The following is a 25,682-nucleotide window of genomic DNA, read 5'->3' as shown; positions in this document are numbered from 1 at the left end:
CATTCCCCCCCCCACCAATTCATTTGTATTGTGTCTACATAGTTTGACCACTTTTCTTTCCTTCCACTGATTTGCAGATTAGTGAATTTATGGAATACTTTGTGCAAATGGTTGCATATTTATACCTGCTTGTACAGTGAAAATGATTCTCAGTAAAGACTTTTGGTGATTGTAACATTTGTGTTGAAACACTTTTATAGGGGTGAGTTATAAAATGCTATACAAAAAAAATAAAAAATCTGAATCAGGAAAATCTTGATCCTTTAACATAATTCCACCTTAATTTTTAATTATAAAAACTTAATGAGTCCTTGATCCACTCACTGCACCATGGCCAGGTCCTTTAGCGCGTGGCTGCGGTGCTTCTTGGCTTTATACCCAGGCCGAAGGAACTCGATCTTGCGCTTTTTGGCCTCAATTTTATTGAGGTGCTTCTTGAGTTTCTTTTTAGCAGCAATGTCGGGGTTTGTCACCGCCTGGAAGAGAAAAACAGTTTAAAAAAAAAAAAAAGCCTGTGTAGAAATAAAGCATATTCGGGGGGGGGATAATTGAAAATCACATTTTAAGTGCATACCGTCCAGCCCTAAGCCGACAATATCCGTACCTGCATGGCCCGTTGTCGCTTGCGCGTGGCCCGCCTCACTGAAAACTGCTTCTGCACCGCTGAGAAAGCCAGCGAGAACCTCTCCAGTCCCACTTGTTTCTTCATCAGCTCAATCAGCTCCTGAGCCAGGTTCTTCAGTGTTGGGTCTGAGGATGACAACACAGTGGATGAAAGCTCTAAAGGAAGGGATACAAATAATTAGTGGTCTACCTTGGTCTGCGTATGTACTGTCCAGTTCTCTGTATAATGGAGAGATGATTGTGGTCAAATAGCGGCAGAGTCGCTCCTTGCCGAGGTCCATTGCAATCGCTCCCAGGAATTTAAACACACAGGTTCTCTGTAAATAACAGTGGTGGGAATCTTAAAAACTTAGCAAGGCCCGCCCTTGCGCGAAAAACTGCTTTGGTACCTTCAGGGGAATTTTGGGAGTCTGTGCCGCCTCCCTTTTGGCCAGCAACGACAGCTTCTTTATCAGCCACAGCAGCGACAGAGGTTTGTTGTCCTGGTCGTTGCCCTCTTCTTCCTCCTCACCCTTTTTTTCCTCTGTGTCCTCTAAATCATCATTCTGCTCCTCTTCCTCCTCTTGTGCGTCCTCCATTTCCTCCTCAGGGGCGGCGATGTCCGACTCCGGGGAAAGGAGGTAGATGACCTTGCCCGCAAAGAGGAGGTTTTTGATCACCTGCTCACCGGCTGCCATGTCCAAGAATTTGGACTGCAGCTGTTGGCAGAAGGATAACGCCAGCTCTCTAATCTACAGAACAGAATGATGACAGGATGTTACGAGAGAATATATAGTCCAACTTGTGGAGAATTGCGTCAGACTTAAGTCGCCAATATGATGACTTGGGAGTAGGGCCAGACCAACATGCATTTTTTGAGGGCTGATGCCGATTCTGATAACTAATGAATCATCCGATTAATTAAAAAAAAAAAATCTCATGAATAAAATCATTGTTTGGGTCCATTTACGCATACAACAATAAAGCTATCCATTACAAGCAGAAATTTTTATTACAATACTTTGTCCTTTAATATTTGTTTAACATTACGAGAGGAATTTTCAAGTACAAAACATGGAAAAAAAGCACTAACGGATACATTTATCTTTAGATTTAAGCTATAAATGCATGCAGTATATAAGAAAAAGAATGACTGAGGTTACTGGCAAAACATTATGCAGTGTGCCCTTCTACTCCTTTATTTTCTGTGCCATAAAATGATGACTTCAAAATAAAAACACCTTTCTCAGACATCAAAACAAGTCATCTTTGACACTTTGGCATTTTAAATATACGATGTACAGAGAGAGAGTTGAACTGAAACAGGAGCCAACTTTAACACTAATATTGCACTATAACGATTAATATAAACCTTATAAGGATAAAGAGTACTTACGTGGGCCGTCAAAGTTAAAGCGTTAATTCATGATCAATCACCACATAAATTATTGCCTTAATCATGTAATAACTCAGATTAATCACAATTTATTTTGACCACACACGCTCGTTTCCCTTAACCGTGGATGGATATCTGAAATGCGGTGCAGGTTGCTGTAAGATCAGTCATCAGGTCAATGCTTACGCCAGTGGAAAGACAAGTGAAGAGACCGACTGGTGTGCTCAGCAGCAAATTTTGCTTCAAAAGTTACTCTGATGCGACTTTTTGGAAAAAACCAAAACCAAAAGGTAATTTGGATATAGTGCAGCGCTGAACTCTTCATTGAAGCACAAGTTTAAAATACCATCTCAAACCAAAATGTGGTTCTGCGTGTGGCATATTTGGTGCCTGTGATGAATCGCGATTCATCAAAATTCAAGTGTGATTATTCTAACTATATTAAAAAAAATATACAAAAAAAATAATAAAAAAAAATCGATTGACAGCCCTAATACATAAGCATAAGAGGATAGAGAAGGATGTAATTCACACATAATATTGTTCTGTCAGTCACAAAATAGAGACATTGCATTTTACTTGGCATATGAGAGGATGGAGAAGAATTCACACAGGAAGAATATATCGGCGTTCAAGCCGCAAAACTCTGGCTGATTATGAATATTTTGAAAAGGGCTAATATCGGCCGAAAAACAAATCAATCGGTCGGGCCCTACTTTGGACTATGAAAGACGACTTTGACTTATGAGACTAGACTTCAGTTTGATTTACTCACACCGCTGCCATTACCTTTTTGTCCAGATTGCTGGTGATGAAAGCGGCAGCCACTTGCGGCAGTGCTTCCTGGTCTCCCTTTGCTCTCCACGCCGCAACCAGCTCCTCCGCCTGGTGGGCTGCGAAGAGCTGGCCAAAGAGCTGCGAGGCGGTCAGCCACACCCAGCAGTGAGGGTAGAGCAGGTGGGCTTCGATGTGGCCTAACGACGACAGCAGGTTAATGTGATTTGTGTGTGTGTGTAGGTACCAGATAGGAAGTGGGTGCTTTTACCCCAAATGTGGGTGAGGGTGTCACGAGGTTTGGTGAGCTCTAGGAGGCCGCAGTGCTTGATCAATTTGGTGATGAGAGTGAGATAAGTAAACAGGAGCCTGTCTGCTGCTCGCTCATCCTCCTCTTCCTCAATCTGAGACAAGAAAAGACAAAATGTGCTCCTGTTTTCACCCGTTTTGACTTTTGACAGCAATTTAAAAAATACCCTAAATGTCATTCTTTCACCCTGAAATTTGATAACTTGTCCTAAAGTGACCCAAAATAAAAATAAATTAATATTTCAAATGTCTTTTCTTTGCACAGATGCTGAAAAAAATCGTATACACTGAGGTTGTTCCACGTTTAATTTGACCCATGTCTACTGAAATGGATTTTACATCTTCGTAGTTGTCTGGGTTGAGCTCCTTCTCCAACAGGGGCAGAAGCTTGTCGAGGCGCTTCGCGAAGTTCTCCTCCTCGACCTCCACGAACAAACCACAGAGCTGAGCGCCCAGACGCCTCAGGCTCACCTTCAACACAACAGCTTCAATTACACACTGAAATATTACAAAGAACGCCCAAAATAAAAGTGGAGCTAATGTGCCTTCTCTTCATTCAGCCAACTGCTGACAAGGGAGAACAGCGAGTTCTGCTCATTGACGTCCAACTTGGCCAGGAGGGCCTTGATAGCCATGGCGGCCATTTTCTTACAGCGCGCAGAGTCATCATTGACCACGACCAGGGCCAGTGGGGCAAAGAAGAGGTTGCTGTACTTCATTAATAAGCTCTGAAAGGAGAATTAAATGTTGCGTGTTAAAAAGGGCGTCTGGGAAAAAAAAAGCACTCACTCTTTGACTGCTCATTACTTTGGGTTTTTTTGGCATTGTTTCAGGTGCAAATATTTCGAAGAAAATGGTGGAAATGGTCCTCTCCAATCTGACAAATTCTCTTAAATTGAATGTTCCCCCCCCCCCCCTTGAACTCAGACTTGTCTAAATCAAAACAACATTTTCCATAACCTCTGCTTAGAGTTAGGCTTCACTATAACACACAGAAAAAGTACCTGAGGGAAAGTCTGGAATATGTAGGCGAGCATCTCCAGCGCAGACTCCCTGCCAGTGTCATGTTCATACGCCAGCTGGGCCACAATAAAGTCCAAGTGCTGCTGGAGCTTCTTCCCCACAGGGTAGTCCAACAGGTATTTAAGATATATCTGAAACACACATATAGGTTTTAATAAAAATGAAGGTGAGATGGTGGGTTCGGTTTCTACGTTTTGACGAGTACCTGTCTGCAGTGCACTCGGATCATAGAGTTACTCCCGGTGACTGACAGCTTGGCCACTTTTCCCATCAGCGCCTCCATTTCAGGGACGATGAGCTTCCGGGACAAAATTGCCTGGGACACGTTTGTGAAATGGAAGGGGTTGTAAAATTCTGGGAATTTTCAAAGTTGGAAACCTTCTCTATCAATATGAATAAAAAGAAAAATATTTCAATAAAATATTAGATTTGCAAATCTGTTGAAATGTGATGCTTTTTAATTGCTTTATTTTCATGGCTGTCTGATTATGACCAAACAAGATGTTTATAGTTATCCTTTAATATCAGACCGTTCCATGAAATTACCCAAAATTCCCTGTTAATTCATATGCATTTTCATGGAAAGTTTCCAATTTGGAATACAATGAACCCTCGTGTATTCACAGTTTGGCAATCGCAAATTCACCTTTTCGCAGATTTCTTCTCCATTGTTTTGTCGTAAAGCTCACCTATTTGCTGTTTTTGTGTGTGGGCCAACGCAATAATGAACCAACATATTACTTTGGCACCATCTTGTGGCATCTAGGTGCCAAGCAACTATGTTGAAGTGAGTTGGGGAGTTACAGTAAAACAAAAGTAGTGCTTTGCTGCCATCTTGGCATCTCTAAAATTCAAAGACAAATTCCTCGTGTGTTTTTGACATACTTGGCAAAGAAAGAGTATTCTTATTCAGGCAATTATAAACCTTTATGGGGCAGCAGATTTTCGCTGTATTGAGGGACCGCTGTAATGTATTTCCCAAATTCACTAACTTCCATGGAAATCTGACATAAATTTGTGCACCCCTTTGCAACCGTTATTGTTCCGTTACTGTGATCGTACACAATAATTTAAATTTGATGCTTACCTTTAGGAGGCCGAAGGCAGTCGCCTGCCGAGACTGATCATAGATGTCCTCCTCGGCATATCCCAGCAGCACCTGCAGCTGGATCTCGGAGATCTCGCTGTTCTTCACATTTTTCACCAGTATTGTGATGGTCTGAAAGAAAAAAAAAAAGTTGCGAGATTACTGTATCATCAACCCGACATGAAACACCATACATTTCAATTCAAAGGTAACAAAACAGAAATTGTAGAAGATACTACCTTGAAACAATTCTGGACCAGATGGTAGTTCTCCCCGCGGGCGGCTCCAGCCTTGGAGTAATCCTTCAGCAGGACAAAGAGATGCTTGGTCAGCTGACTAACGTTTTCCTCCACAGAGGGCAGAGGGAACTTCAGCACCCATGTGAATGCCACCAGAGCCTCTGTGATCACCTGAGTGGATGGGAGAAGTGATTAAGGCAGGATTTCCAGAGGACACATTTGGCCGAAACCTGAGCTGCTCCCACCTTGACGTGCATGGAGTTGAGGCATTCAAGCAGCAGCGACACGAATGGGTCCAACATCTGGAGGGCCGACTCCTCAGAAGACGTCACTTTGGCTTTCTTCAGACTCAAATGGAGCAGCTGTAGAACATGATCTTTTATAAAGGCTACCAAAGGTCAACCATGATTTGTGTTGGTTTTGTTCGTGCAGTTTCCCAACCTTTATTAAGCCAAGGGCACGTATTTTACAACAAAGAAATCGCGCAGCACACCACCAAACAAAACTATATACAGTGCTACCTTGACTGAAAACTTTAATTTGTTTTTTAGCCATGCTTATGGAATTAAAATCACTCATATCGCAAATCAATCATGTTTTCAAATAAGAAAATAACACTGCGGTATACTGCGGTACAGTATTGCACAGTATAAAAACAGTGATAACACGAAAATATAGATACATTTTTTTTGTAGTAAATGTTGAGGACAATTTGATGTACCTGATGTACTCTCACGGCACAGGACTGTGGTTGGGAACAACTTGTGTAACATCTATTAGTATATATTTCTGTGTTAGTGGCTTACCTTCAGACCCGCATCCACCAGGATGTGCATGTTGGTCCGTCTACTAACCGAAGCTTTTACGCCACCCCTCTTCGGAGTCGGCGGGAGGAGGAGGCAGCTGGGAGGGGGCAATCGAGGGTCTGATGGAAGCTGAGCTGACGCTTTGTCCCTACAAACACACACAAAGTAAATAACACAACATGTAGACTAGTCACTCACAGTCATGGGTACCTGTCTTTCTTAGTGAGCAGAGGCAGGCTCTGGCTGATGAGACCGTGGCTAAGCAGCAGGATATCGGAGGAGCTCATGCCTTTGTTGACCAGCAGACCCAGAACCAGGCGCCGCAGAACAGCTGTGACGCGGTTGCACACCTTGAGACTCGACGAGTTCTCCAGGATCTGAAATGACATGAGGAATTCTGCATAAACAAACACATGCTGTGAAAATAAGGTCATTCAGCTAGATTCTGCCCACCTCCTTCAATGGCAGAACAAGCTTGGTGATGCTCTGCCTGCTGCAGAACTGGGCCAGAAACTCATAGGAGTCCATGCTCTTGCTGTGTCGCGCCTCCATCAACTTGGAGACGATGCCCTTCACCTCCTTCTCCTCGGCGATGACACCGAATAGCTCGTTGTTGAAGATCTGACCGGTGCAAAGAAAAGGAAACAATGAAACCCCAAACATACACAAGTACGACTTGAGACAGAAGGCGCGTTCTTACGTCGATGAGCATGCTCATGCATGGGTCCAGGTCACCACTTTTCAGAGTTGGACTGAGAGCCGAGAGCAGCTGGTACACAGTAAAAGTCAGAACGTGGACCTGGGAGAAAGATATATGCAGAGAAGATGAGACAATGGAGTTTGTACTCTATAGTTTTAGGGTGGGCAAATGTTTTATTTTTAAAATGGACAGATGAGTCAGGTCATTTGTAGGCGAGGTAAAAGATGCACATGTAGTATATATCAAGGCTCTACACTAACTTTTGCACGAGTTGCGACAACATTTTTCAGTCGGTCGCATTATTTTTTGAGGAGGTACAGGATGACCATGGTATACCATACTTTTGTATGAATATTGGCAGTGATTAGAGATATGATATTTGCAAAATATGTTACTGTGATCAAGACGTTTGTCCGCAACAAGCAATAGCAGACAAAACAGGTCAATTCAATTTAAAAAAAAAAAAAAAAAAAAAAAAAACAGAGACTTAGCTTTTATTTGATCATTTGTTTGACTCAAAGGGGCAGTTCTAAAAGTGATGGCTCCTAATCCTCTTCCTCTGGGAAAACCACTTCATTTTGAGCATTACCAAAACCATATGATTGACAATTGAAAAATGATGGCATAAGTGTACCACCATCATATAAAAGTATCATTGATAATTATTCACACTATTTTACAAAGTATTTACGAGCAAAACAAACCAATTTACCAAATTAAAATCATAGTCCCAAACAAAACATTGATAAATCATTACGACTGCACTTATTGCACTTTATTTTAATGATAATTTGTTTTCCTATACAATCCTCTTTTAAAGAGTCTGCGGTTTTTAACTTTGCACATACAGTATCTTCATATGTGGGTTTATTCATTTAAGTATAATAAATTGAATTTATTTCACTACTATTTTAACTTTATTATTTACAATATTGACCAATTATTTATTGTGAGAAAAAAAAAAAAAAAAAAAAGAATAAATACAGTGGAGGGACGGACGGAGCCCTGGTGCGAATAGCGGTAATCCAAGTAATTGACGGTTTATAATTGCCTACATATGTCGCATATGGCGACAAAGCATGAAATTAAGCTCTTCAACTCACACTTCAACATTGTTCCTTGGCTGCAAGATACCACCAGATGTTGCCAACGCTATACTTTTAAAGGAGACATGGCTTTGGTCTGAGTAAAAAGATGGTTATGTTTAACTTGAATGTGTCTACCTGGTAGCCTTTTACGAGGATGCCCTGCATCTCCTTAAGCAGGTACTGCAGGTAGCGGTTGCCCAGCGTCTCGATGATCTTCACCAGCGTCCCCCGGGCGACGTCGCGGACCTCTTGGAATCGATTCTTCAGTATCACACACACCTTGATCAGAATCCTAGACAGCAAACACAAGACATGTTCACCCACGCTCTGAAGAGGGCACATTAAAGCAAAGAGCACAAAAATAAGTGGTGTACCCAGGCAGGTTGGCCTCCATGATGTGCGGTGGAAGAGTCTGCATGAGTTTGACCATGGCGAAGGCTATCGGTATGCGTGCCACTTCCTCTTCCTTCACATCCTTTGACTTTACCGCCTTGTGCTCATCGTCACGTTTCACCTACAGTTACACAAACATGCACACTTTTGTCTTTATTCTTCATTTCATCACTTAATGGGGCTAGAAAAGTATGGGCCACACTTTGCTCTTTAAGCCGGCTCACCGAGCATTGAGATGATCAAGAGCCATGCAATAACTTACTGCATTAATTTCAACATTTTTCCCCCTAAAGTTTGGGTAATTACAATGCATTATTTAATTACTTGGTGTTCATTCAACTCATTACATTATTCAGTTAATTGATTCATTGTAAACAATAAATGGATGGATACAAGTCATACCTTGGCATTGAGACATTTATGAAGGCGAGGCAACACACGGCCAGTTACGCTCTCTTGGATGGTGCTCATAAGCAATTCCAGCTCCTCTTTGCTCTGTGGCAGCCCGCTGGAAACCGCCACGGGCTTGGGAGCTGGCGGTCTCTTTGCTTTCACAACAGTCCCTTTCTCGGCGGTAACAACTTTTACTTCATCAGATGTTTCCATAGTGACCGCTTTTGGAGGAAGCTCACTGTCGATCTCCACGGCCTCCTCATCATCGTCCGCCTCTGACTGTTCGGGTGCAGCTTCTTGCTCCATCACAGTGCTTGCAGCTTCACAAAAACACACAGTTAATAGAACAGTGAACCCCTGTTAATCTCGGAAATCCATTCCAGACCTACTTGCAATAGGTGAGAGATCATATATATATATAAAAAAAAAAATGTATAAATAGCTTTACCCCTCCCACACACAAACTTAATAAAAAAAACACCTAGCTATTAAAAAACACTTTTTAAAAACGTTTAAAATGTATTTGAACACCCCAAAAATATTGCAAGGATAAAGTGACATTTGAATCCATTCTAAAAGATTTCACCTTCTCTGGCATTAGCAGCTTCCATCTCTCGGGTGAGGGTCTCGTGGTCGAAGTGGAACGCCTCGAGGACTTTGACCAGCAAACTGGAGGTGACAAGAAGATGAAAAAAAGTAAGAGGATGTCAAACGAAATGGTAATTGAGTTTATTGGGCGCAGACCCACTTTACAGCCAGTTTCTGTTCAGCCTGCGACGTCTGCAGAATGTGAACAAAATGCTTCACATAGAACAGGTACTTGGACCAGGTCAGCCGGCGACAAACGGCACCCACAATCTCCACGGATGCGGTCGTCATGTTCTCATGCTGCGGTGCACCGTCAAGAAAAATATTAATATGCGAAATAAAATGTATTATGAGAGTGAAAACATGAGCGTCACCATGAGCATTTTCTCATCCATCAGGGCCGTCAAGGCATACGGCATGATGTAATTCTGGAGGGAACGAGGCGACAACACCACGCTTCCCTCGGTTAGCTGCTTGGCCAACTTCCTCAAGGCTCGACCCCGACGGTGGATCTAAAGAAAAGACACACACCAAAATAAGTATACAAACTGAAGGTGGGGGGAGGGAGTGATATGAGAGAATGCCAGACCTGAATGTGCTTCATGTGCTCGAAAAAGTCGGACTCAGGGTCATTGTAGTCAGTGAGTTGCACCATGTCTCTGAACTCTTTCTTTGTTGGGAAGGTCTTCACCAAGCAGGCGAGTACATTGGTGTATTCGTGTTGCACGCGCTAACACAGGGAAGACATGATGCTTTTAATAAAAAGGACACTCCCCTCCAAATGGCTAGGAACACTGAGGCCAAGGTCGCGATACATTTCTAGGAAAACATTTTTTAGGAACTAGCATCTATTATCCGATCTAATATTAGGGATGTACCGATAGTGTTACCAGTGTTGGTGAAACTGTACATCTGTACTGTACTCATACTTGAAAAAAATGCTCCTCTATTATGACACAATAGCACTTTGCCTGCTTGACGTATACATTCCACTCAGGCGACTCGAGTAGGAGCAGTGGCGGTAAAGATGGTGTGGCATGGTGAGAAAAAAGGTTTGTTCAAGAAAAGTTTGTGTTTTGTGTTTCTGAAACATTTTTGAATGGGATTACCAAGTAGCCAAATGTGTACTTGGTCTGAAAAAAAAGTGCCGTCACTGTATCGCTGCGAATACATTTGCACACTTAAATGTCTGTTGTTTCATTGCAAATATGTTCCAAGTTGTGTATGAGATTCTGATGTTAATTCCTGGAAATAAGAAGCTGAAATGTTGAGCTCGTCTCAGATCCATCTTTTGTGTGTAACCACTATTTCAAACCAAAATATTGTCAGTTAACCCAAAATAAAACAATAATAAAAATAATTGGCCCTACTTTTTCCAATATTCTGCTGTAGGCCTGTCAAAACATGTGAAAGCAGCCTAGTGACTATCTTTTTTACTACTGTGCTAACTTCACCATCCTGGTTGAATCTCTTTCCATTCATTTAATACCAGTCAATATGTATGCAGTGCTACACTTATAGCTTGATTATAAATTGCGCATCTATATGACAATACCTCCGTTTTGCTCCGGAGCCCCTTGTGTACGGCGTCCAAGATGGTATGTTGGATGACGTCCCTGTAGACCTGCTCTCCGGCGCTGACCGCCACCAGCTGGCCGATTATTGCTGACAGGCACAACGTGGCATTGTCACCCAGCGACATGTCCTGAATCTGTAGAGATCAAGTAAAACGAAAGTGTAACTATTGTAAAAGCTACCAGCTCGGTGCTAAGCTAAAGCATCTATGTGTTGTCACCTCATAAGCGTGGAAGCAGTTATGTATGAGTGTGCCTATGTAGTCGAGATCCAGGGACTCCATCTCTTTCACACGCCTGGTGGCGTCCTGGAAAGCTGCCAAGCGCACGTCGAAGTAAATCTCATCCAAGTGGCGACTGTCGAAGGCGTTGAGCTGGAGAGGCGTAGTTACGAGCGTTAAACATGGGAGAAATACTGCTAGTTTATGTCGAGATTTCAAAGAGCTCAAGGCTACCTTTGTGGCCATGTCGGTGATGTATGTGAGCGAAGGATCCATGTCTGACAGCGTCTAAAAGTAAGACGACAATAGAGTAGTGGTTCGCCAACATTTTACACAAAGTACTCCCTAAAAATATATTGAGCTCTCCAATTAGAGCTCACTAGTTTATGTACCTGGAAGACACTGGTGAGAGCCTGCCTGGGCAGCTTCTTGTGAATGACAGAGAAGAGTTTGCTGAGCGGCCGCAGGAAGGCCGAGGACTGCAGGGATTGCCGCAGCAGGTTCTGCACGGTGGCCAGGATGTCCAGTTCCATCTCCTGAAATGAATGCAGTAGAGTTAATCACTGGCTGTTTAAAAACTACTGTTATAATATGCTTAACAAAAAGCCATACCTCAGGGTTTTTGCCCTTCAACAGGTAAGGCAGTAGTAGCCTGATAAGCGTTGAACTCTGCTCTTTATCACTAACGAACAGACTGATCCTGATAGATTAATAAAAAATCATATCAATTATAATCAGACACCATACATGTCAGAGAGGAAATGAGGGACAAGGCGATAACTTGCTTGGAGAGGATATTGAGTTCCTTGGACACCTGCAGGCGGAATTTCTTCTTCTTGAGCCTGTCGGTGTTACGGACCACGCCGCTGAGGTAGTGTAGCAGGGTGGTGATATGAGGAACCAACAACCTGGAGCCCTGCGTTAATGAGTCTGAAAAAAATGTGCACGTTGCAGACGCTGGAAGAGATTGTCATTTTTTTTCTCTTGGGTCTATTTCTACAATGTTACAGTGAACCCCCAAACATTCGCTGTCGCAAATCAGCAGATTTTTTGGGGGACCCTATCCTTGGTTATTTAGTGAAAATATCCTGCCAATGCAATAAATATATTACACAGGCGCCATGGTGGATTTTTGGTCTTGTTGTTGGGTTTGATTCATAAATAGTGCTTTTTTTGTCATCCACGTTTAAGATGTCCTTGTATGTTTGGCGACACTTGAATGTACGTTGTGCACGGTCAAATGTGAAAGTATGTTTCTGCTTCTCTCCCTATGCAGCTACTCATAGCACCTGTAATCTATTTGCTCTTACAATGTGTCTATATTAACTAACATTTATTGTGTGTAGACCTTAATGCCAGGTGAGTTCAATGACTCAACACCATTTGTGTAACGTGTGATGACACATCAGTTTGTGCTAGCGTGTGCTAGTATGCTGTCTGATACTGTTGAGGAGCCTTCAACTACTGGATACAGCCGTTCATGTAACACGGGCTCATGACTGTGTACATGCTAGATGCATGGTGTTGGAGCTTTATGATCATCTTGGTTTTAAGTGCTGTGTTGCACTTTTGTGGGGGGTGTCAATTACTTGTAGATTTTTACTGTATTCTATTTACAGGCACTTGGGTAAATGATGCTGCTATGGGCTTTCGGCATTTAAATGTTCAAAAAGTTGCAGTTTCATGAAGCAGCATGATGGAATAGTGGTTGGCACATCGCAATAACGGTTAACACGTCTGCTCACTGTCAAGAGATCCGGGTTAGAACTCCATTGGAATGTCTCTTGTGTGCAATCTGCATGTTCACGCCGTACTTGTGTGAGCTTTCTATGGTGTGCTGCGGTTTCTTCCCACACCCCCCAAAAAAGGTCTACATTTTTCAGAAGTGTGAATATGAATGGTAGTTTGTCTCCTGCAATTGACTGCCGAATGCCAACCAGTCCAGTGTGTACCCCGCCCAAAGTCGGCTGGGAGAGGCTAGTCCAGGGATTCCCAACCACTGTGTGAAAATTATCCAATCTCACTTACCCTTAATTGGTTTGGAAATTATTATCTGTTTACAATAAATGTGTCTTTGTTCATCTAGCTATGCCAGTGATGTATGGTGACAGGCAGAATACTCTTCCATTAGATGGCAGAAGGCTCATTGAACCCGTGTATCCAGTACACCTGTTGCAATTCAGACAAAATAAAATTTGTGGGCAAAGTGAGACAAAAGCATCATTATTTCAGTATGTGTATAGTTTTTGACAAATGTTTGTTTGATGGTGTGCAGTGAGATTGTTCTAATGTAAAATATGTGCCCAATCTCAATAAAGGTTGGGAAACACGAGGCGACACAAGCTGTATACAGTAGAAAAACGGATGGATGGAGAGTGGTCTTCTAACCTGTAGCAAGTGTGCCTTCTGCAGGCTGCGGAAACACACTCAGCTCTGCCTCCGTCTCCGTGGTGACAAAGTCCTGCAGGGTCGCCAGGGACTCTGCTATGTCCATGACCACAGTGAGGGTGGCGGGCGAGCTGTTCTTGGCGGAGAGGAGGCCGAACACATTCAGGAGTACGTCGCACTCCGGGTGGTCGGGCCTCTGCTTTGACAAAAGTGGGAAATACCTGGGACAGAACCCGGCAAAAGCTGATTTAGGAAATGTAAGTGGTTTAAATGAAGGAGAAGAATGATGGAAATATGACATGAAGGAGACCTGGCATGTTTACACCACACATGGATGAGCTTCAGTAGTGGGGTGGGCGAGTATGGACTCTCAGTTGGGAGGCGACACACCTGAGCAAAGTGAACTCACGAGTAAGTCGACCCATTTTAAAGCAAAAGGAGCAAGCGACGTTTGCAACACGCACCTGAGGCCATACAACAGCCATGAGGACACCATCCAACTGATCAGGGCTGAAGTTGAAGCTGTCGAAGTTCTCGAAAAAGTCTTGGATAATCAGGATGCCGAGACGCCTCAGGTTCTTCAAAGGACTGATACAACCGGGCCGCAGCTATAGACGAAAAATAGAGATACAGTTCAGTCCTACTGTGGATGAGGGTGAAGTGACAATATTGGGTAGCCAACTTAAAAAAAAAAAAAAGACTAAAAATGACAACTAAAAACAATGAGAAACCCATCATCCAATTCTCACTGGATGAGACAGAGTACCTGTTCCCTGATCTCCAGCACGGCGGACACAGAGGCAGTGACGCAGAGCAGGATCTGCAGCATTTTGGGCAGGTAGTCTTCAATGAGGTGGCCCAGCTTCTGGATGACCACATTGATGATGTTCAGAAGGCTGTGCTGGCGGCCCAGCGGAAGCACGGCACCTGCGTCCGTCTCGACTACTGCTCGCTCTACCGCGTCCCGACCGGAACCTGAAGAGACAAAAGATGAGATTTGCTTTCAGTTTATGGTAACTGATGTTTAATTTCCAGGTTAGCTTTTACTAGACCACCTCAAAACAAAAATTGCTCCAGCTTAATGAAATGCTTCAATGCGTACTCTTTCGAGTTCTGTGATCTCTACATTTTACCATTTTGACCTGCAATTTAACTTTAATCAATACGACAAACCTTTCACAATTAATTTGAAAAATAATAGATAACACTACATGACATTAGTCCCAGATCTGGAAACATTACCTACCTCTGATGTATTTTGGTAAATATATTTTCTTATGCTTCTATTGGTGTATCTGTATATTTGTATGCTGTTGCTTTATATTTTGGATCTTTTTATTTGTCTGTGCCTGGATCCCGAGTCCGTAAATAAAGCAAATTGAAATTATTTACACATTATATTTTTGAAAAATATTTTTATAGTGCGTGCGAAAAGGGAGGATGCTTGGGGAAAGTTTGTCATACTCAGCATCTAGCCTTAACTCAATTCATTCTTTGCAGTTTTGCCACAGCGACTGCATTGACAGCATTTCTGAAATTTCAAGTTCATTCACCATTGCTGTGGTGACAAACAGGCTCCAGTAACAGATCTATAAATATGCCCAGCTCTGCCTCGTGGCATCCGGCCAGGAAGCGCAGGATGATGGAAGAGCGCGTGGAGGCGCTGGCCTTGCTCTGGAAGCGGCTGTTGCCTTTACTGCGCAGACGGCCGAACAGGATCCTTTGCGACAAAAAAAACATAACACGGATGGAAACTTCAGCTACTATATTCACAGTAAGGCACAACACAACACACATGCGACACATGAAAATGATACCTCATGAGTAATGGAATGAGTCCAGCTCTGTGTGAAGCATCCACAACTCCTGTCTCCTCTGAGATGTTAAAATGGACAATTTCTTCTTTGAAATGCTTGTCATCTAACAGCTTTTCCAAACTGTCTCTGAAACACACACACAGAGACATTCATTAAAAGTCAAACATGTTATTTTTGCAGTTTATTCACCTGAAGCGCAAAGATGTCACTTATAGAGTGGCGGTGGAAAGATCTATTTGATTCCTCACTGATTTTGTAAGCTTACATACACACTGACAAAGACATGAATGGTCGATACATTTAGTAGGACAATAGTAGGTTTATTTGAACAAGAAGACAGAACATAAAAATTAAAATCTAAAAAAATCACAAAATAAAAGAATCATTTTGCAATTTGAGTGAAATAATTTTAACCCCTATCAAAACATTACTTTGTACTTGGTGATGAACCAACCCCCTGCTGGCACGTAAAGAGGTCAGATGCTTCTTGCAGTCGTTCACCAGCTTGGCACATGTCCCAGGAGAAATTTTGGACCATTCCTCTTTGCAGATCCACTCAATATCCTTAAGGTTATGAGGTCGTCCCTCGGCAACTCAAAGTTTCAGCTTCCGCCACAAATTTTCTAAGGGATTTAAGTCCAGTCCACTGGCTATGACCTTAGTGTGCTTCTTCTTTAGCCACTATTATGTTGCCTTGGCTGTGGGCTTTGGGTCACTGTCATGCTGGAAGAACCATTGACGACCCACTTTATGTTCCCTGGCTGAGAGAAGGAGTTTGTCACCCAGGGTTTCACAGTCCAAACCCCCATCCATCTTTCCCTCAATGCGGTGCAGTTGACTTGTCCCCTTTGCAGAGAAACACACTCAAAGCATAATGCTTCTACCTCCATGCTTGACAGCGGGGACGGTGTTCCTGGTGTCATAGTCTGTATTCCTTTTCTTCCAGACACAGAGAGTCGAACTGATTCCAAACAGCTCGATATTGGTTTCATTTGACCACATCAATCTTCTCCCAGTCATTCAGGTGTTCATTGTCTTCTTGAGCAGGGGGACCTTACGGATGCTGCATGATTTGAATTGATTATGGCGTAGTGTGTTACCATTTGTTTTCTTGGTGACTGTGGTCCCAGCTGCCTTGAGATCATTAACAAGCTCCACCTGTGTAGTTCAGGGCTGCCTCACCTTTCCCATGATCATTGATACCCCGTGAGGTGAAATCTTGCGAGGAAGGTCATTTTATGTTTCTTGTATTTTCTAAAGATGGCACCAACAGTTGTCTCCTCCTCACCTAGCCTCTTGCCTCTGGTCTTGTTGCCCATTTCAGCCTTGTGTAGGTCTACAATCTTGACCGTGATGTCCTTCGAAGGTTTTTTTTGGTCTTGTCCACGATGGAGAGGTTGGCGCCTGATTGATTGATTCTGTGGACAGGTGACTTATATACAGGTTTAAAAAAAAAAAAAAAAAAAAAAAAAAAAAAAAAAGTTGAGACAGGTGTTTTTCATCCAGCTAACGAGTTGAGAGGACTTTCTTCAAGTGAGAGGACTAAACTGTGGGAGCCAGAATACTTTATTGTTGGTAGGGGATCAAATACTTAATTCACTCCATGAAAGGCAGATAAATTAGTATCTTTTAAAAATATGATTTTATGAATTTTCTTTTAGATATTCTGTCTCACTGTTAACATACACCTACCATTAAAAGTATGGACCATAAATGTGGTTGTCAATGGGCAAACTCAGAAAATCAGTGAGGGATCAAATAATTACTTCCTCCACTGTAGAATAATTTTTTGAAAACATGTCCTTTACATGTCAGTTAAGGTCAACAACAACAAAAAAGCTGAGCCACTGTCCATTATCCAAATCAGTTATGCAGGCAATTTGTAATCCAAACCTCCTGTGACGATGAATCAGCAAACATGCTTATTAAACTGATAACAGGGGGCAGCGGCTGTATCTTAACATTCCTTGTGTTCCATTGCAAAATGCTCACAAAGGGCTCCATTGAGATGTTTTAAGAGGAATGTTGTGCGTGTCCGCCTCAAACTTTGCTTACTTGTACGGGACTATGGTGGGGTCTTTGTATGTAAGAATACACTGCAGGGCCACTCGCTGGATTTGCTGGTCCTGATGGCAGAGGAGCTGAGAAAACAAGCACAAGAGGACATTGGAAAAAAAAATGCAAAAGCCTCTATTAATTGTGACACATAGGTAAATTTTAGAATTACTCGGTTGTAGAGTTCTCTCAGGCTGCTCTCCATGCAGAGCGAGCGAGGGTTGGTGAATTTGGCGAAAACGTTCAGGTGGGCGATAAGTTGCCTGGAGAAGACAAATGCGACAAATTGTACAAATATTATATAGTCCACCATTACATAATATTTAACCTTTTTTTTTGGTCAAACATAAATGTTTTTCTCTCTAAAGGCAACCAAAAGTAATGAAGTGGATCCACAATAACAACAAAAAACCTGAAAAATTTCAAAAATTTCAATTTTGTCAAGAAGCTCCTTATTTATTCTTTTTTTTTTGTCAGAGGCTCCCTTGCACAATTAATTGAAAACAGAAGTGCATGTAAAATGTAAACAATTTAAATTAAAACACAATATGACACAAAATGGCTCAGGCTTCTTGTTAGGATGCCCTCTGGACTGGTGAATTGTGTTCCGGGCACATCCCACCAGGAGGAGGCCCCGGGGACGACCCAGGACACGCTGGAGAGGCTGTCTCTCGGTTGGCCCGGAAGAGCTGGACTAAAGAGCCCGGGGAGAAGCAAGTATGGGCTTCCCTGCTTAGACTGATGCCCCCACGACCAGATGCTGGATAAGCGGAAGAAAATGGATGTATGGATGGATTTAACTATTTATGTTTCATTTTGAACTCAGTTTCTCAATACTGGGAGCTGTAATTGATGCAGTTTCAGTGAATACATTATGATTATTATTATTATTTTACACAAGCATAAGGTTCGTAGTGCATCATTACTTTGCGGCCGCTCTCCGTGGTGGTGCGTTCCTCTGCCGTTTGCCATCCTCCTCCTCCTCTTTATCTTCCGCTTCCTCTTCCACCGTCGTCGTGGGTGCCTCCAGGGCAGTGTCATTCTTTTTCCTCAGGTCCTGAGTTGGCGCCACCAGCAGGTCCGCTCGGTAAAACTCATTCCTGGGAACGAGATATCAGAAAGTTAGGATTTTTTGTGGGTGAGCTGAATAAAAATGGGTCCACTAAACACTCACCGGATGAACCGAAGCAGCAGGGGGCTCAGTTCCCGGCTGCGCGGCTCCACCCTGTCTGGAAACTGGGACATGGCACGCCACATCAGGCCGCGGAAGTTGGAGAAGTCCGTCCTCTCATTGGGGTCTGAGGTCGACTTGAGCTGCTGCAGGAACAGCACCCCCACATCGCCGCTTTCGATGACGTCGCAACCCGGCTCGGCCTGGACATCCACGTCTTCCACTTCATCATCATCACTACTTTCATGAAGTTCTTTCTCTACGACGTGCATGAGAAGGTGACCAAAACTTGTCAACGGTGGCTCTGTACAGCACCACATTTGCAAAACATACCAGCCAATCCGGCCACTTTTTCCAGATGTTCATGGTACACCATCCAGAATTCTTTGTTGTCCATCCCCCTGGCGTGGCTCCTGCACGGCACATAGACTCATTGTGGATTTTTCCAAATAGTGCACGGATTCTTAACCCTTATAACAACAGCTGGTGCCATGTTCCTACTTTTAAATGTTCGAACTGGATACTAACCCAAGAAGTTCAATGACGGGATCCCATAGTGGCTTAAAGTTGACAAATAGCATTGCTAAGAGGTAGCGCAGAGGCACCTAGAAGAGAAAAAGTGAGGACGACACTTGAGGCCACTGATTCTCAACTGGCGGGAGTAAAAAATAAATAAATTTTAAAAAATGAAAATTCTTGGAGAAAAAAAAAAACTGAAGTGTAAATATGAACCATTTTAAATGTGGAATTTATACCATTTTATACACTAACCTTACTTCTAATCATGTTTAAAATGATGACACAGGTCATTTCAAAGTTTGATTTTGAAAAATAAATGAGCTTGATTCAATAAAAGTGGGTTCGTTATTTTGTGACAATGGGAAAATGTGGGCCTCCAGTGAGGAGAGCTGAGAAGCTTTAGGCTACTTTTTTGAGGGTATAAATGTGAAGGTGCCTATCAGTGTTTTCCAAACGTTATTGACCCAAGGCACATATTTTACATTAGAAAAACCCTCAGGGGTTTTATACTGAAATGATGATGATCTGGGGCGGCACGGTGGAGACTGGTTAGAGCGTCAGCCTCACAGTTCTGAGGACCCGGGTTCAATCCCCGGCCTCACCTGTGTGGAGTTTGCATGTTCTCTCCGTGCCTGCGTGGGTTTTCTCCGGGCACTCCGGTTTCCTCCCACATCCCAAAAGCATGCATTCATTGGAGACTCTAAATTGCCCGTAGGCATGACTGTGAGTGCAAATGGTTGTTTGTTTGTATGTGCCCTCCGATTGGCTGGCAACCAGTTCAGGGTGTACCCCGCCTCCTGCCCGATGATTGCTGGGATAGGCTCCAGCACGCCCGCGACCCTAGTGAGGAGAAGCGGCTAAGAAAATGGATGGATGGATGGATGATGATGATCTCACCTCAATTTTCTCTAAAATGTACTTATTCAAAGGCCTGCTTAGTTCAATAAAAGGCTACTATTCAATTATAATAATTTTCTGACGAACCAAGTCAAATTAGATAATTTGGACACACTTGTAATTGATTGGTGAATTGAATGATATCATCCGTACCTGCTGGAAGGTGCCGCGCTGCCCTTGCGGCAGGCTGCGCTGCACCAAGTCGTGCCGCAGCTTGCGCAGGTGCAGCAGCTTTTCCCGGTAGTCCTGAACGGAGGCGGGCACCAGTTCCGCCTGCAGGATTACGGCGAACACGGGCTGCATCTCGATGCTTTCGTCAGGCTGGACGAAAGATTGGCCATTCGATGAGTTATCATCTGCATCTATCTTATATCTGATAACTTCAAATGTGAGAGTTGTACCTCCTCTGGGACAGGAAGCTTTGCCTCAAAGTGCGAAAGGATCCTCAGGGTCAGCAGGCGCATCTATAAAACAGTAAATTATGTCATTTTAGCAGAAGCACGTTTGGTTTACTATATGATACAACAAATAAGTCTGGAGATGGACCTTTGATATGTTGGAGGACAGGTTCCTGTGCAGGATCTGGTAAATGTCTAGAAGTGCATCATGGGATAGATGCTCTGAAGCGCCACTTAAGGAAAGGCGGGTGTAATAGAGGTCTCCTAAAAGCAGGGCTGAGAGTTCTGTGGGGAACTTCCTATTGGCACAAACCATAAAAGGCTGGTTATTGGAGGCCTGCCCTCCACTGTGGTGTTGTTATTCAGGATGATTTCATCACATATACCGTAGGATGGTGGTGATTTTTTCCACGGGAACCAGAGAGAGCAGCTGGGCGGAGCCATCCAGAGTGAGGAGGCAGCTGAGGGCTTGTGTGGCGACAAACAGACCAGCTGGCATGACAAAAACAGTAAAGGTTAAGATGCATTGAAACTCCTTTATATCTATCTGCACAGGTTTGCCAAATTGTACATTCCCTGACTGTTGAAATGTTGTTGGGGGAAAAACAACAAGGCAAATACCTTTTTCCAATTTTTCCATCTCAACTTCACACAGCAGGTGTTTTAAAAAGGCAGTAACTGCAGGGAACACATTAGCTGGAACAAGAGGCCTGCGAAACAGAAATCACAATAAAAACATACCGTATTTTTTGTCAAATAAGCAAATTTTCTTTTGTGAATGGAGCATTGTGCAAATGGAGGTAGGGCTGGGCGACTCATCTATGTTAGCGATTAATTTGAGCTTTGTTTGTCAGGACAATTTTCAATCTTTTTTTTTAAGCAGAAGGGGTGCGACGTTACACTTCCAAATAGACCAGCCAATCCATGCAGTTTGATGGCTCATTTTATCACCTTAAATTGTTGAACATTCAAAATGTTAATTTGTTAGGGATCCTGTTTACTGTAGATGTTTTGACATAAGTTATTTTTTTTTCCTTTATGGAGGAAACACATTCACATTTGTAAATTTCTATTATTTATAAAGTTAATGCTAGGGGGAAAAAAACTTGTTGGAAAACATTGGGACAGTATCTTGAGGAATAAAGACAATCACAGATAGGGGGGGGGGGGGGAAAGAGCAAACATTATTCTTTGAAATAATGTCACTGTTATTTGCTTTTACAATAAGCGAAGAAAGAAGAAGGGAAAAAAAATTGGCAAAAATCAGAAATAGGATTTTTGTGAATAAAAATCTGAGATTTTATTCAAGACCAGAAACCACCAGCCTGGCTAGGTGTGTCTAATGTGTTACCTGAGGTGCGGCAGCAGCACCAGTGCGCTCCACGGTAGCGACAGATCGGCGATGAGCCCGTTTTGCTGCTCAGGTATTGCGATGAGCGACAGCACCAGCTCGGGCACTGCTCTCTGCTCTGGTTCTGCCTTGTTACTGAACACACTGATGAGAAATACACTATTGAAAATCACTTAAGCTCTGTTAAATTGATATACAGTGGTACAAATTCACAAATGCCCAACCACGAATATGTGGGGGTTCACTGTATGAGTAAATTAAGTCACAAGCTTGGTCAGGGAACAAATTGAACTCCCAAGTCAAGGTACGACTGTAAACGGAACTCACCCGGTGAGCTCTCCTGTGAAGAGCAGCGGGTAGGTCTCAAACGCCATGGTGCCGTCTGTGGGCGGCGGGGCTTTGGCGAGGATCAGGCTGACGAGCACCTCCAGCGCGCGGTGGCGGGACACGGGATCGCCGCAGGCAAATAAGCCGGTGGTGAAGCGCAGGAGGGTGGGCAGGAAAAGCTGGAAGCGGCAAGAGAGAGGTGGTTATTGCGAGTGACTAAAAAAACACCAGAGACACAACTCACCTGCTCAAACTGCTTCATGGTGAACATCTCCTTGGTAAACTCGAGGATGACATCTTCTCCTACTGAGCTGCCAAAAACCTGCAAGAGGAAGCGGGTTTTTGAGGTAGACCACAAAGTGGTACCTTGACTTACAAGATTAATTTATTCAAGTCGAAGTACCACTGTATTAGCAAAAAAAATCGAGCAGGCATACCTTGTGAACTATCTCTTGGACGAGAGTGTTCGGGAGTCTGATGTTCTCCCCAAGGAGCAAGGAGGAGACGATCTGGAGGAGCAGACGCGAACAGGAAGTGGAAAGCTTTGAGCTCTGAATGAGGCGCAACACGGTCTACGAGACACAAAACAGCAATTAATGACAATTTGGACTTGAAGTGGCTGTTTGAAGACAGTGCTCTCCATGCACCTGGCAGACGGCCTCCGGCTTTGTGATCTTAGCGCCGTCCTTGTGAGACACCAAGGTGTGGAGGACGAACAGCAGCCTTTCGAGCTGCTCTCCTGCGGGGACAGACTCGTCTCCCTTGGCCTCCAAAACACTGAAAACCTGCTCCACACTGGCCTGTGGATTAGAAAACAGGTTACAGCTGCTATTCTTTTAAAATGAGGGCAATTTTGGACAATGTATGGGACATTAAAAGCCTTTTTAAACCAATAATAATCATAAAAAAAAGACAAAACACTTTGGCAGTTCTGTAAATACTGTGGTCTCTTGACTTAAGAATTGAATTTGTTCCATGATCAAGCTTGTAACTCAATTTCATTCCCCAGAGAAATGAATTGAAATGCCATTAATCTATTGCAGCCATTTTCGCTTTGTTTATAAGTGCTGGCCAAGAACACCAGCATATCTGCCTTGTTACCTGTAAAGACTCCCAAAAAACCAAGAAGTGTTCTTTGTCCACATGATTGGCTGCAGCTTGGGCTGCGTGATCCAACGCATCCCGCACCAGGTCCCACGGCAAAGGGGCCCCCGGCTCGGTTATAGGTCCGATCTTCTGCAGAGCCGTAGGAAGCGCCTGAAGAGAGAGCAGGTTTTGCAATGTCAGTATGATTCAGGACAGGGCGTGTCATTAAAAGTCAAAGGGGCCCTTTCAATATGACGTAACACATACTTCCAGGGGCAAAAGCTAAGACTGCACCACGAATAAACAAACCCTTCCACATAATTTGACCGTGAAAAGGTCTATCGACGCTTACGGTTGCAGCACACGAGTGAAACATGTGCCGGACGCCTTTGCACATCTCAAAAAGTAGCTGTCCGGCTCCTTCGGCCTTGGCGGGGTGCTGCTGCAGGTCGCAGAAGACGAGACACAGCAGGACGTCCAAATCTGGAACCTATGGGACACGACAACACTTAAGACTCATATACTTATGTATAACTTGTATCAAAACCTAAAAAGAGATTAAAGGAACTCTAGACAGCATGTCACCCACCTTTCTCATCAGATATGCAAAACTCTCTGCTGCAAACCTGCGGATATGATCCTTCTTGTGCTCCAGAAGTGTGCTGTACAAGCTGGCAGGTGGAAGGATAGATATAGAAATAAAACAAAACGCAATCAAAATGGTTGAAGACGACAACCTTTACCACTTTTCATCTTGAGGAATTTGTGGACAGAACTACAGTGTTGTCTAGTGAATTCAATAACTAAATAAATCTAAACTCAAAATGCGCAGCGCTTTAGTGGTTAACAATGACTGCCTCACAATCAAGAGCTTCTGGGCTTGATTATTCTTGCCAAAACTTAGCTGGGATAGGCTCCAGCTCAAATGAGGACAAGCCCCATGGAAAACAGATGGCTCCACCCAAAATGGATCAAGAGTCTTATTCACCTGTAGATGTTGTCCATATCTTTGACCATGAGTCGCCACAGGTACTTGTACAGGTAGGAAAGGCATGTAAAAGCCCACTCCAGCACCTCCATGTCCTTGGTGTCCAGCATCGCGGTGATCAGCGTGAAGAAGTCGGGGAAGTGAGGGTAGAAGTCAGTCTGCAGGTCTCGGGCCAACTGCACCACCAGGCTGGAAAGAAAGGATCCAGTGGGTTAGGTTTGGCCAAACAATTGCTGCAGCCTGCAGTTCAGTCATATGATACTACTAAAAATATTACTCGAGCAGAGGTTGGTAGGCCAGACTGCCCTTGACTGCCAAGTGTGCTTTCAGACTCTCCACGATGGACTTTTGATGGAAAACCAGCATGTTGAACGACTGACTCTTGTTGGAGACCTCCTTGAAAAAGGTAGCTGAAGAAAAAAGTGATAAATGTGTTCAAAATTATACAGAACAGAACAATATTACTGCTTTGTACATACTGAAGTTTTCTGTCAAGTTGAGGTCTCTCCATTTTGTCAGGCCCTTCAAAGAAATAGGTTTCGACTTCCTGCATTCCACAAAGACACTTTGTTAGCAGTCAGAGGCAAAAACAATAACAAAAAATATAGATAAGTAAATATATTTAAATAAATAAGTTAAAAATGCCTCATAGCAACATACATACCTCTGCATAGGCTCCAGTTCTGTCAATCCGGTGGATGACGTTAATGTTGACATTGGAAAGCCTCTCGGCAAAAGTGAGAAACTGCAAGAAGTAATGGTTCAGAAAATAAAAACATGCACTGACTGCTTTATATTTCCTCATTTGGGTACACATTTTGCAGACATTAAAGGGGACATTTTGGGGAAATTTTACTTCTTAGGGTCTCTGGAGTGCCTGCCCACACTTCAAGTGTAGAATTAAACAACCAAATAAATTTGAAGCCAAGAATATGTCTACAATTCTTTATCCTTGGGCGAAAGCACTCCATAGACATGTTATTAAGACACCTGGGAACTGTTTTAAATTGTGACAAAAATCAGAACACGTTTCTTTCAACAGAATAGTTTGAGAGTCCCTAATGTACTAAACACACGACCTATCAAGGGTTAGTTCGCACGTGACAGTGATTTATAGCAAATAAAATGTCATATATTAAAAAAGACAGTTGAAATTGGTGCTGGAGTACTGTTAGACGTGTAGACACCGCTCATAGTTTATGCGTAGTGCTCTTACCCTGTAGGTGTTCTCAGATTTGTGATTGGCAGACTTGGATTTGATCTTCATATTTGCTTCGTACCTTGTCTTGAAGTCAAATGTAACCGGGAAGTAGCTGCGTGTAAATGTTTCACTAAACACTATGAATCGTTCATTCTCTTTAAATAAATTCACGAGTGTTTACACGCATGCCGGACATCACAGCGCGGCCATGATGCAAAACAAAGGATCATGGGAAAATATCTTCCACGTGGGAATGTGTGCGGGGAAGAGTGAAACAAGAAGTTGCTCTC

At 43.2% G+C, this 25,682-nt stretch overlaps 1 protein-coding gene across 1 annotated transcript; it reads right to left on the bottom strand.

Annotated features, from left to right (window-relative positions):
• Nucleotides 1-160: 160 nt before the first annotated feature.
• Nucleotides 161-25,642, bottom strand: utp20 (UTP20 small subunit processome component). Its single transcript, XM_061761540.1, is given in 61 exon segments — nucleotides 161-476; nucleotides 605-750; nucleotides 815-941; nucleotides 1,014-1,355; nucleotides 2,789-2,973; nucleotides 3,045-3,177; nucleotides 3,422-3,553; nucleotides 3,628-3,810; nucleotides 4,087-4,236; nucleotides 4,311-4,421; nucleotides 5,193-5,324; nucleotides 5,432-5,602; nucleotides 5,677-5,793; nucleotides 6,238-6,385; nucleotides 6,448-6,614; nucleotides 6,691-6,858; nucleotides 6,938-7,036; nucleotides 8,161-8,317; nucleotides 8,400-8,539; nucleotides 8,821-9,131; nucleotides 9,398-9,480; nucleotides 9,560-9,699; nucleotides 9,774-9,911; nucleotides 9,989-10,129; nucleotides 10,955-11,110; nucleotides 11,195-11,347; nucleotides 11,429-11,482; nucleotides 11,587-11,730; nucleotides 11,807-11,894; nucleotides 11,980-12,124; nucleotides 13,583-13,803; nucleotides 13,893-13,972; nucleotides 14,047-14,190; nucleotides 14,349-14,557; nucleotides 15,136-15,302; nucleotides 15,400-15,525; nucleotides 17,455-17,540; nucleotides 17,627-17,717; nucleotides 18,381-18,554; nucleotides 18,629-18,884; nucleotides 18,959-19,038; nucleotides 19,154-19,230; nucleotides 20,195-20,362; nucleotides 20,443-20,505; nucleotides 20,588-20,738; nucleotides 20,826-20,931; nucleotides 21,061-21,149; nucleotides 21,791-21,934; nucleotides 22,118-22,296; nucleotides 22,362-22,439; nucleotides 22,555-22,689; nucleotides 22,765-22,917; nucleotides 23,219-23,374; nucleotides 23,556-23,693; nucleotides 23,793-23,874; nucleotides 24,192-24,380; nucleotides 24,469-24,601; nucleotides 24,671-24,713; nucleotides 24,715-24,738; nucleotides 24,856-24,936; nucleotides 25,408-25,642. Coding segments are annotated over 61 exon segments (8,391 nt in total). The 5' UTR covers nucleotides 25,459-25,642; the 3' UTR covers nucleotides 161-320.
• Nucleotides 25,643-25,682: the final 40 nt, after the last annotated feature.

The sequence above is a fragment of the Phyllopteryx taeniolatus genome, chromosome 22 (genome assembly GCF_024500385.1).
Source record: "Phyllopteryx taeniolatus isolate TA_2022b chromosome 22, UOR_Ptae_1.2, whole genome shotgun sequence".
Classification (NCBI taxonomy): Eukaryota; Metazoa; Chordata; class Actinopteri; order Syngnathiformes; family Syngnathidae; genus Phyllopteryx; species Phyllopteryx taeniolatus.
This window is presented reverse-complemented; position numbering and strand designations above follow the sequence as displayed.